At 40.4% G+C, this 12,168-nt stretch overlaps 1 protein-coding gene across 3 annotated transcripts; it reads right to left on the bottom strand.

Moving 5' to 3' along the window:
* Positions 1-232: 232 nt before the first annotated feature.
* LOC306712413 (xin actin-binding repeat-containing protein 1) lies at positions 233-11,944 on the bottom strand. 3 transcript variants are annotated; one of them, XM_079181685.1, is made up of 10 exons: positions 11,873-11,944; positions 11,357-11,513; positions 11,147-11,234; positions 10,683-11,057; positions 10,440-10,518; positions 8,161-8,306; positions 7,528-7,575; positions 2,091-2,224; positions 821-998; positions 233-722 (listed from the first exon to the last, which is right to left on the bottom strand). In XM_079181685.1, the coding sequence occupies exons 2-9, from the start codon at positions 11,482-11,484 to the stop codon at positions 830-832; spliced, it is 1,167 nt and encodes a 388-aa protein (XP_079037811.1). In that variant the 5' UTR covers positions 11,485-11,513; positions 11,873-11,944; the 3' UTR covers positions 233-722; positions 821-829. The 3 variants fall into 3 exon arrangements, with proteins under 3 accessions (XP_079037811.1, XP_079037812.1, XP_079037810.1); XM_079181686.1 differs by having other exon boundaries at positions 2,091-2,221; XM_079181684.1 differs by lacking the exons at positions 233-722; positions 821-998; positions 2,091-2,224; ... (3 more) ...; positions 11,357-11,513; positions 11,873-11,944 and adding exons at positions 2,361-7,155; positions 9,192-9,327.
* Between the last annotated feature and the right edge of the window lie 224 nt (positions 11,945-12,168).

Here is a 12,168-nt window from a genome sequence, read left to right as displayed (position 1 = left end):
GTTTTTCTTATTAGGTGAGAATTTGTTTTCCGGCCCTACAGGGAACTAAATCCATGCTGAACAAATTAAAGAAACGCTGAAAAAGACCAAGAAGCTGTAACCTTTGTTGCAACTTGGGACACAGGTTACATTTCTTTTAACATGCAGCAGGTGAAATATACTGTACTTGAGTAATACAAACATAGGCTGAAAAACAAAACGCACACAAAAGCCAAAAGGTTATTGAGACATATTATTTTAGTAACACAATTTGTGAAATTTGTTTTTTTTTGCATTATATTATAATCATATTATAACTGAAAGGTTGTAATAAACTGATTCACACATACAATGATTGCATTTCTTTCTACATTTCTGCAATATTCACTCATTAGTTTGGATCAGTTAGTAATGTTGTAGACCATAATATCAACACGACGGGTAGTAATGTATCTGGTGGAATAACGTTTTGATTATTTTCTGTTATCCCAGTTAACATCTAATTTACAAACCACAAGAAATAATTATACAAAACATGTTTGCTTTAAATTGTTGCAATAACTGAACTAAAAAAAATGCACAAGTTGATTCAATACAGCTGACTGTATGATTAAGCCATTGTTGCAATTAGGTTGTATGTTATGTTCCAACACACTATCATGCATTACCAGTATATGAACACACTGTCAAATTTGGAGATCAGTTGGCCATCGCATGGTGCCTCAAACACACCATTGAATCAGCTGAGGACAGAAACAGAACACAGTTTTAATGCAGCGGTTCAGTGTGAATGAATGATCATGAATATGGTCCTACATAAGAGTTGCCTGCTGGTACTCACATTGAGTATTTATGCCTCAGACTCGGTCTCATTGGACACAGCAGTGTTCTTGAGAAGCCATCGGTTCTTGTGTTGAGCATGTCCAAAGCCCTCATCGTAATTCCCTTTTCTTCTGAACAGTTGTTGGTAGTGAAATATGCAGTAGAATTCTCCATATAGAGGTGCGTAATTGTACATGCTACAAATGAGCACAATTTGTCAGGTACAGTTCAATTTATGGTCTGCATTTGCTAAGAGATACTGCAGTTACAGTAGCTATGTGGCACATTTAGAGTTCACTAGGGGGGTTTGAAAACTTTTAAATTAATCATTTAATTTTGAAAATCATCCTTCAAAAGTTGTCATGTCTCTTAATCTTAGCCAGTGGTTACCAGACATTTTCTGTCATGATTTTTACTTGTCACAGCAGGAAAAGTACAGGGGGAACTAATACCATTAATGATGATTTGGTTTCAGCAATTACAGTATTGCAATGCAATGCAGCAATTAACAATCATATAACTTACACCTGTGTTTGAAGAGTCAACATGTCTGCCATGAAAAAGGTCTATTCAACTTTAGTTTCATTTGACATTTGTGTCACGGTCATGTGTCGCCTCAGTTTGGGAACCAGTGCTTCCAATAAATATTTAAATAATTTTCTATCTGTAACAGCATTACTACTGCTAAATAAAATCGAATCAATTTGCCAAAAAAGAGATAAAACACACAATAAACAAAGTCAAAGTTGAGTTTGACTAATGGCATTTTCTGTATAATATAGTTGATGTGAATTCTTTTGCCCACGATAACTGTCGTGAAAATCTGATATTTTGACTGCCCTGTTACAATATTTCAACAAATCAATCAACTATTAATTTAAAGATTTTTAATATATTTGGAAACCATTCATTTTATTGTAGTTATTGGCCCGAATATAAGATGAAGTTTCTCACAACTGTGTTTGAAAAACTGTGGGTGTATTATTAACAGTAGACGTTCTCTGTGAATGTTTGGAGCTAACGGAGTGAAGTATACATTGGCTCTTGCTCATGTTGTATGAGCACAATTAAAATGGTTTATCATCAGTTATAGCTGTCCATTTTAATGTAACTCTATGTGTATGAAAATATAAAATAATAAAGTGTTATTTGTCTTGTCCTGCGTACTCTTGTATTCAGGCCAATGCAAAATGTGTCAATAACAAAGTGATAAACGACAATAACTCAATATTTGAAATCATTGATCAGTGTTGCAGGTGATTTTCCTGTAAAATATTTCAGTATCTCACCTTAATTTTTTCTTGCACTGTTTACAACAAAAGCAAGTTTGATGAAAAATGTATTTGTCTGCAGTAATTTTTTCCATCGGATAAACCGTCTTCAAACAGGCTGCACACATGTCTCGACAAGCTGGTTGAAACTGCTGAGAGAAACGAGACCAAGCTGGGTTAAAATAAAGAAAAAAGTATAATAAGCATCAATAGCAACAAACAAAAGTATAATGAAAACGCATCTTTAATTTCAAATGCAAATTAAAAACAGTTTTAAATAATGCAAGCAACAAATAAATCCTCAAATATCAATAAGAACATTTTCGACCTATAATAAGGTGTAAGAAATAAACAAATCAATCATAACAAACTCCATATCTTCACAAATGAATTATGTACATAACAACTTTGTTATAAAATGTATGAGAATACTTGGCTAATCGGTAACAATCTGCACCTGTCTGTGAATGATTTAAGGTTTCTGATTGACCGGCAGCTGAACTTCTGGGTGCTTGGTGATCTGGTACTTGGCTGGACCTGTGGATGTTGTAGCTTCTGGCTGACCAGTGACAACAGTGGAGGTTTCGGTAGTATAAAACCGGTTCCCTGTGACTGTTTTGGTGCCCATAATACTGTTTCCCTCGCGGCCAGTCTGCACCTCAAGTACACTGAGCTCTCTTTTGGGGTTGTAAGAGGACTGCTTTTTGCCTCCTTTTCGGGGCTCCCTTTTTCTGTTTTGAGCAGGACTGTTGCATGTCAGGGTTTTAGTTGTCCGGAATTTCTCCTCTGTTTTTGGGCTGTTCTGACATGTCGGGCAGATTGTGGTCTCTGGTGGAAGCAACTCTGATTTATCGGTCTTTTTAGCAGCCGACTGGATGGAGATGAAGGCAGGTGAGGATGGAGGACTTGCTCGTTGTTTTGCAGGGGCAACTTCAATTCTTGCACTCTGGCTTCCCTGTGCTGTGGGGCTTTCCTGTGTCTGCAATGATTTTGTTCTGCTTGACCCGATGCTAATTTTGCTAATGCTACCAGAGGGTGGGGATCCTTGCTCGGACCCTAGTGACTCTTTGAACAGGCATGATAAACCAGCAATATCTGAGTCAGATTTCAAGGTAGAGACAGAATAAAGAGCCTTCTTTATTGCTTCCTCTATGTCCACAAGTCTGGCTAAAGTCTGCTCTTTTAGATTCATGATTTCCTCACTGGCTCGCTCAAGATCTCCAAAAACATGTGCCATTGAAGACTTGCTTTCAGCGCTGTATTTCTCTAATGGCAACCTCCCTTTTTTGTTTTCTACTTTGGCCGTTTTTTGTTTGTTTTTGTCAGAGCTGACAACCCAGTCGGGAACGTTCTCAAAGACTCCCTTCAGAGACCCTACATCAACCTCGCTTGTGTCCTGTTCAATTTCTTCAACTCGACTGAGAATGCTGTGCAGTTCCTCCTGCTTTCGCAAGTTGTCAACAATTTCCATGGCTGCTGTTATGTTCCCTCTCATGATTTCATCCATGTGAACTGACAGCCGCTGTCGGCGTTCGTCCTCTGTCTCCGTTCGTCCTTTCTTTTCCCTCATTTCAACTTTGCTTTCTTGTTTCATTTCTTTCTTGTGTGTGTCTTTGCTGTCAGTAGTTTGTCCACAGGTGTTTGGGTTATTGCCTGATGGACCAGTTAGAGTTTGTTGAGGTTCCTCAACCGCATCTGTGAGAAATGAGGAATTATCTCCAGACAGTTTGGGTTTTTTGTTGTCAAGCTGAGCAATTTTACCTCTTTTTGGCTTTACAGGAGCATTCTTCACTGAAAATGCCTTTTTACCTCCAAATTTCTTACATGCTTCATGGAAATCTACATGGCTTTCATCTGTTTCCTGTATATTTTCTTTGTTTGGGAAGTCCTGGGGGCTTTTCTCTTCTGCTTTGGCATTTATCTCCTGTTGTAGCTGAATGTTATTATTATCATTATTATCACCAGTGTTTATTTTGAACAGGCCTTGCTTATGTTCATCTTTGCGTGACTTTAATATCATTGGCAATGGTTGAGGAACTGTGTCTTCAGGTCTCACAGCATTAGTTTGCATTGCCTCTGGATTCTTTGTGTTGGTTGGTTGAATGTCTCTTTGTTTTACTTTCAAATGCTCCGGCTTAGGTTGGATGGCAGGCTTTAGACCAACAGGCCCTCTGATTTTCTCTGAGACAGCACTTGTAGCCTGTTTATTTAGGGTTTCACTTTGACTTGGGGGCTCTGCATTTGCCGCAGTCACTTGTTCTTCAGAGACCTCTTGTCTCAGTGGTGCTTGAGTTGATTTAGGTTCCGTCACAGGGCAAAACTCCTTTTTAGTGGGTTTTTGAGCAAACACTGCATCTACATTTTCTGATCTTTCTTTGTGAGGTTTGGACACGTTTCTGTATAGCATAGCTGCTCTGAAATCTCCTCTACTGACATTGATGTTGGATTTCTCTAGGGAATCCAAAGCTGCTTGAAGTTTACCCTCAAAAACTACTTCCTCATCCTCTTGCTCTGCAGCGGTTGTTTCTGGACTATGTACAGACACCATAGCAGCTTGAAAGGGTTGTTTCTGGACCACTTCTTTGCCTTTTTGACCCATTTTGCTGCATTTCTCAGTAGTTTGTACGTCTTTAGAATTAGTGTCTCTCCAGCCTGTCTCTGTATTCTCATGTTGGTGGTCTGATTTATGTTCTGAGCGGATGTTGGAGATTGATGGGAGCTCATCCCATGTTGGCTCAATGCATGAGTCCTCTCTTCGGTCCTCAGGTTCTTGTGATGAGTGTTTCAAAGATTTGGCCTCAATAGTGGCCTGTTGGAGGCTATGTATTGCAGTTTGGAGGTTTGATATCTCGTCCTTGTCATCTACCACCGCAACTAATTCAGCCTGGTGCACCCTGCCATTGTCCTCAAGATGCAGATATGATCCCTGTGGTGCTTCTTCTTGTGTTCTGCCACCATACTGTCGAAAGCTATTCTTTACTTGACCAGTAATGCATTCTGTAGAGGTGCGGCCCTTTCCAAGAGGCACATTTTGACCTGTAAATGCGGAACAAATGGTGGTAGATTGGGCACGGTTTTCATATGCATTTTGCTTTGGTTGGATTGGTCTTTGATCTCCAGAGAACATGTTTCTCAGTCTCTTAACATCCACTGGGACCCATTCGGAATTCTCCTCTGCTTGATCATCTCTCTGTTCATGATGAAACTCTATTCCTTGTCCAGTCACATTTTGGTTTTGAGGGAGTTCTTCTTCTTGTACTGTTGGCTCAGCCTGAAGAGTTTTTAAATACTCCAAATCTCCCTTTTCAATACAACTCTTGAACAGTTTTACATTCCCTTTTTCTGTGATTTCAGGCTGTATGCATTCATGGTAAGTTTGATCTTTGGGAGTTTCTAGGAGGCAGCTTATGGTTGATTTAATGACCCCCTTTCTTAGTTCTTTATTGTCTGTGTTACTCACATTACCTCTTACTGGCTCTGGTTCGTCATACTCTGCACCCTTTGGAGGACAATAACTTTTCACATCATCCTCATCAAAATAATTGTAGAGGGAGTAAACAATGACTTCAGGACATCTGTCCATATCCTCTTGGATAACTACTCCTTTCCGCAGAGAGTTATCTTGATTGAGAATATCCTCAACAAGCTGAACGACATTGACAGTTTTAAACTCTGTGTCTTGGTTTGTAGTGGAGTGATGCTGGTGTACGGGTACGTTCACTACTATGGCCTCCATACTTCCTTTACTACCCTCCTTTAGGTACGTGATTTGAGGCTTTAGGTTTGCCCGTGGTAGCAACTGGACTATGAAGTTTTGTGCACCACCTTCAGCCACCTCGTCGTATTTTATCTCTGGCCCACTCTCTGAAAGTGTGAATTTGGCCTTTTTGGCAATCATTGTCTCATTTACCTCAATTATTGAGCCATCTGAATGTATGGCATTGCCATGATAAAGGGAATTCAGTATTTCCTTGATGTTCTCCACCATCGTCTCAATTTCGTCCTTGCTCTGATGCCCAATTTTGTAAAATGGCATTGATTCAAACAAGTGGGTTCTGTTCTTGACGTTAGTTATCAGATAGTCCTGAGCTTCCACACTCTCTCCTGCTGCGCTTTGTGGGTTTGATGTATGCATAAAGGAATGCTCTTGTTCTATGTTTGTTGGGATAAATGGGTTGTTTTGGAAAAGGGCCGCACTCGTTTTGATTTTCACCCCGAGTTCTTCTGTATCAAGAGGGCTTGTAGGCTCACCCTCAAAGATTGTTTCACCAGTAGAAACCTCTTCCCTACGTGAAAACTTGTGGTCAGTGCCTTGACCAACCATATGAATACATGGGCCCTGTTTATTGGGCGGATATGTCAAATCAAGACTTTTGGTACATGCATTGCTTTTGTTTTCACTGTTTAAATTATATTTGCTACACATTTCAAAATCTTGTTTTTGTTTCTGGACTGCCCTTGTCTCATCCCCAGAAATAGAAACTTTCCCCTGGAACTTGGATGTGTCCACAGATTGACTCTCAAATATCTTTTTGGTAGCCTGAACATCTATTCTTATCATCTCCTCATCACACTCTCTTTTAGGATCTGGACTAGAACAAAGCCTTTTGTCATCCGCCAAGATCCCCTCATCACTTTCATGACGTGGCCTCTCTTCATGCTCCTCAAACACAGCTGATGTTTTTCTGACATCATCTCTTTCAGCTTTTCCCATCGCCTTGTGCATCTTTGGGGTGTAAGGAGATACTTTGTTACTCAGGGCACAGTTCTCAAATATCAAGCATCTTGAAAGGACCTCTCCATCGTATCCAGTTTCACCAGCTGTCCCCCCAGTCTCCGAGCTCAAAACCTCAGCAAGCTCCTCATCCACAATTTCATCTAACATCTTCAGCTCTGGGTGAGTGTGCTTCAGGAGCCTTCTCAGCTCACATTTCTGCCGCTGTTGGTGTAGCTTTTCTTTAGAAAGTTGGAATGGCATGGACTGTTGCGAGTGTGCCTCAGAGATGTCCTCTGGTCTTGGCTTATGGCTGGCTGAAGGAGGTGTAGGGAGGTCATCTTCCCTTTGTTGGGATTCTTCGGACATCTTAGAAGAGCAGATTAACAGTCTCATCATTGAGTCCTTTTAACAGAAATGAGCTATCCAGTGGAAATCATGCGCAGGAGTGTGCAGACATGCTTACAGCAAGTGATACCTTCCAGATCATGCCACTTGACTTGCTTGCCACATGCCAGGTGTCAGTGGGTTAGCCGAGCTCCAGAGCAACCAGCAAATACAACCACAATGGTAAATAAAATAAAATGTTGAGTGGAAGACGTCCAATATCTGTTTCTTGCAACTCTCAGAAAAAGCAAGCATTAGGTTCTTGAGCTGTATAATAGTGTGGAAGATGTTATTGTGACAATGCAAATCCAATGCACACTGTCATGCCTCATGTCTGGTGTAATTGTGCTTTACCTTGGTTGGTTTGATTCTTCTCCCAGGTTCAGATGACTGACCTTGTGCCTGGACGGAAACAATGATAATTTCAGGTCGGGTTAATGTTGCTGGAAGATTTCTAATCATTATATGATACATTTTAGTGGTACACTGTATGGTGTGTCATATGACACTATAAAACATAATAATCGGAAGTGCGTAGCTATAAATCTACTTTATTACAAGGCTTTGTTGAATATTCATTTCTGATTGGTCATCATGCTCGAAAACATTTAGCTTATGAATTAGGGTTAAGGGCGATGGATGCAATGTCCCGACTTTTTCAGTACCGATACGATACGTCGGCTTTAGGTATTAACAGATTATCCCATAGCAGTGTTTAATTAATACGCTGTATGCCTCACTGTGTGGAAGTGACTGATATTCTTTTATATGTAAGGAAACATCAAGCTTTAACAAACAAAATCTGAAAAATAAATAAAAGATGTAAATGTACTGAATTGTTATTTATTGAAGTAATGGTATCCGATACCAGATACCCACTCCAGCTATTTGAGCATTGGACCGATATCTAACATCAGTATCGTTATCGGTGCATCTCTAGTAAGGGCTGAATAGAAGAGAGTACAAAATGATTAAGCAGTTGTTTACCGGTTTTGAAAGGCTGCGTGTTGAATCCTGAGGTACCACCTTTGACAGATAGAGAGCGGACATAGCTTTGACTGACACACACAGTTTATCCTTGGTTTGGTAGAAGGAGCTGTCTCTGAAATCTGCAATTGACCTCCTCTTTTCATCTGCAGACACATCAAACACAGCGGTATCAATATGTAAAATGTATTTATGGCACTGTGTCGCACTTAAGATATGAGCCTAATCAGAGCTGTCGGAGATCCATGTTGACAATGGTATTCAGATCAAAGTATTTGCTGTGATGGACTGTAAATGTGCCATCAAGTTCTGCATGTGTAATTAGTGGTTAAAGTTGAAAGTGGTCGTAATTGTTTCTCACTTTGTTCCCTGATTAATATAAGCGGTTAAATAGGCAGCTGGTGTCAAAATACAGTGCTTTTCCTCAGAAACAGAATTTCAACAAGTGACTCATTATTATAAATGACTTCTATGTTCGCATCCATGTCACCAAACTGTGTGTTAATAGTTAGCAATTTGAGGGTCACCCGTAATAACACTTCCCAAGCTGATATGTAACAGCTGCCATGTTGGTCGAGTTATAAATGTACCACTTGTGGCGGAGAGGGGCAGATACCTGACTCCACTGACACAAATACTGAGAGTTAAACGGACAGGCAAGTCACTGCAGCTACAGTTGACTAAGCAAAGTAAACACAAACGTGTCTTAAAATTGTTTGTCGAAATACAGATAGTAGATCTTGACTAGCAGCTGTCAATCAGGAACACATGGCAAAACAGACACTGTGACGTATAAAGTGAGAAGATTTGGAGAATTTTGGCTGCAACATTTACGTAGGTCAACCTCTAAAGTCTCAACACTCTAGCACTCTGACTATCAATCATGGGTATTATTATTATATATATTGGAGTACACAAGTTTTCAAGAGCATGAACAAGCCATTTAACATGCGGGTGAGATTATTTCTACTCCGCAGACACAGATTATTCTCTAGTTACCCCATTCGATCAAAATACAAATCTCTACTCACAGAAAATGAACGGCTCCCAGCTCCTTCTGACCTGCCTGTCGTCTTATTTCCTTTCAATCTTTGTGAATGTGTTAGGTCTGATTTCCTGTTGGTTTGAGTCTCTGCCGCTCTCAGTCTCTCCCTCTCTCTGCCTCGTTCCTGCCCCACTGACAGCTGACCCTTTCACCCTCCTACACTTATTCAGGACTTGTTGCTTGCTGGCTATTTCTGTCCTGTTGTGAAGTGGTCTACTATGCCCACACCAGGTTGAGTCAATCACTGCTTCTTGCACAGTCACTGTGCTGATATTCATCTCCATTTCACCTCTTCGCTTTCATTCATACCGTCCACAGCTTTGACCTGAGTCACAGGACTCCAGGAAATGTTTACCAGGGGAGCCGGCATCTTGTTCGGGTTTTCTCAGTTGCAGGATGATTTAGACATTAAATAGGCTGATATTTGCTATTGTCATGGCTCGAAATAAAAATAAAAATGGTTCGGTAATATTATAGTTTATTAATTTCCTGGGATGTAAGAATTATAGGTAAAACATGACTTTAAAAACAGCTCCATTTATACCCAAGTAAATGTTTCATATATGAGGAATTGATTGCATAAAGACAAGTATCACAGTTTTGCATGTTCAGCTGACCTGTTGTCCAGTGACTAAAAGACTCTCTACGGTATCAATGAATTTAAATGAATACTTTGGAAGAACACAAATTGAACACGGTCTCTGATTTCTGTGTAATTAGTGCCAAATAGCAGGAAGTTTCTCGTGGGACTTTTTATTCCATGATATTTGTGTAACTCCAACAGTCCTGTGTCCATTAATTATTTCAAAGTGTCTTTTAAACATCTGAAAAGTTTTTTGTTATTTGACTTTGAACTAAATCAAGGTCTGGAGCAGCTTGAGGGCGTGATGTTACAGTTCCCTCAAAACCTTGATCGGGGCGGGACAGTATCTCACTTGGTCTGATCAACTGCTCTTTGTTCTAGAAGTGTATTGAGTTCATTTTAAGATGCTTTTATAATTGCCAGATGTAGTTTATGACTCGGCTTTTTATAATTTGTATTCCTTGTGTTTTTTTTTAAATGTCTGCCAATCAAATTGACCTCGTCGAACAATAGAAAGATTTAATCTACTACTGATAACTACTCAATAAAGAGCTGCTTCAGTGACCTTAGAAATGAGTTAGTTGGAATACATAGTGGTCAGGTTGGCGGTTCATCAAAGAGCACATTTGGTGAATGTTGTCTGGTACTCACCAGCTTGAGAGGCTGCAATTGTTTCAAAATCAATACCCCCGATTGTTTTTCTCCTCTCCATCTGGGTCTGATGCACCACCTAGAGAGAGAAATAATGAACTGTCACTGCCACTAAGTAGCCATATGTCTGTGTATGTGACAATATTAAGTCTTGATTAACTTTTGGAAATAACATGATGGAAGTTACACGATGGAAATGACCATGAACCGGATCTTTAAGCTGTTTGAAGTGAGTGTGTTTACCTTTCGTGCCGCATGATCTCTTGCGTCAGTTTTAGCAGCATTAACTGGGGCGTCAGCAGGAATTTGGATCTTCGGTTCCTCTGCAGACCTCTTTACCTTTTCAACCTCTCCATTCACTGCCGGCACGATATCTGCTGTCTTGTTTGGTGACGAGAAGCTCACAGCTCTGAAACTGCTCTTCACCTTGTTTGGCGCGGCTGTCTTTGACTCAAACAGAGCCTTCAGGGCCCCAATGGACCCGGCGCTGCTTTGAAGGCTCCCCATTGACTTACTGCGGGTCAGACTGGTTTTGTCCCGAAACTGTTCCCTTGCATCATTTCTCCTCATCAGATTCTCCAGACGAGTCTCTTTACTCTCCAGAATAGATGGTGTTATCTGACAGCGATGCACAAAGAAAAAAAAACATGTTAGTATAAAAAATGTTCCCCAAACCGAAGATGCTTTGTGTTTGAGTCAGAGGTTACCTCTTTTAACACCTGCTTGGGTTTTGCTTCACCATTATTTACGGAGGAGTCTTGAATAGATGTGCTTACTTTCACTGTAGTTTGATACCTTACAAACACAAAAAGCATATTAATCATCTACTAACATACTGCACGTAGAAGGTTACAGACAGACCGTGTGTTTAGTTGTCACAGTTGTAGAAAGAGTGAGGAAGATGGTGTTTCTGTCACCTGGCCACCAGATGGGACACAGATGTTGCCTTGTCCCGCAGCCCTGCCTCTGTCCAGGTGGGCTCGTCAACGAACGAGGGGACGCTCCTCACAGACTGGGTACGTCTCAGGTTACTCTTCCAATCCATGACCAATCGCGTCACAGCGGCTTTATCACCTAATATACATGACAGATAATCAATTATGCCATCCCCATTATTGCAGTGTGTTTTCTTTGTAGAGGATCAGCAGACCCTGCATGTCACAGTCTGTTAATTTTTTAAGCCCAGCAATAAATTCAGTTTAACAATCAAGTGAACATTTTATCTCCTCGTAAAGCTAAACATTTCCCCCCTAGCTTGTCTAAATGGCAGGTTTCAACATCAATAACGCGAAGACCGTCATGGATGACAAGTTGCAAAGATTTTGAGGATGTCATGCAATAAGCAATGCAAAAGAGAGTAACTACACATTTTTAAACCAATGTTTCATTAAGGTTTTGGGATATTTAAAGGAAATGTTGCGTAGAATCTTTACCTTAAGGATGTCGGAGAGTGTCTGTCCCCTGTGACAATCAGAAACACTTCCGCTGTATCACAAGACTGACACACGGCGTGAAGCCTTTGTGAGCAAAGTCCCTTTTCTTCCTCATTACCACAGACTGTGTAAAATGATTTATGAACATGTGTAGAGTAGCAATCAACAGGGTGATATAAAACAAATCTGTAGTGCAGACTGCATTCAGGCTGCTTTCATCTCAAGTATAGAAACAGATGTGAATGTCAATCCAGAAATAATTCATCCAACATCCCCGTGTCGTGCTTCTTTTGTCG

The sequence above is a fragment of the Pholis gunnellus genome, assembly GCF_910591455.1.
Source record: "Pholis gunnellus genome assembly, chromosome: 20".
Taxonomy (NCBI): Eukaryota; Metazoa; Chordata; class Actinopteri; order Perciformes; family Pholidae; genus Pholis; species Pholis gunnellus.
The sequence above is the reverse complement of the archived record's forward strand: the minus strand, read 5'-3'. Positions and strand labels throughout refer to the sequence as shown.

What these genes read in the sequence shown, in the direction of transcription:
- LOC306712413 (XM_079181684.1), bottom strand. Translation starts at nt 8,223, where the DNA reads ATGTCCGCTCTCTATCTGTCAAAGGTGGTACCTCAGGATTCAACACGC. An exon ending in CACGCAGCCTTTCAAAACCG is followed by an intron (nt 7,576 to 8,160) that starts GTAAACAACTGC and finishes GTTTCCGTCCAG; the next exon opens with GCACAAGGTCAGTCATCTGA. An exon ending in GAAGAATCAAACCAACCAAG is followed by an intron (nt 7,156 to 7,527) that starts GTAAAGCACAAT and finishes TGCTCTTCTAAG; the next exon opens with ATGTCCGAAGAATCCCAACA.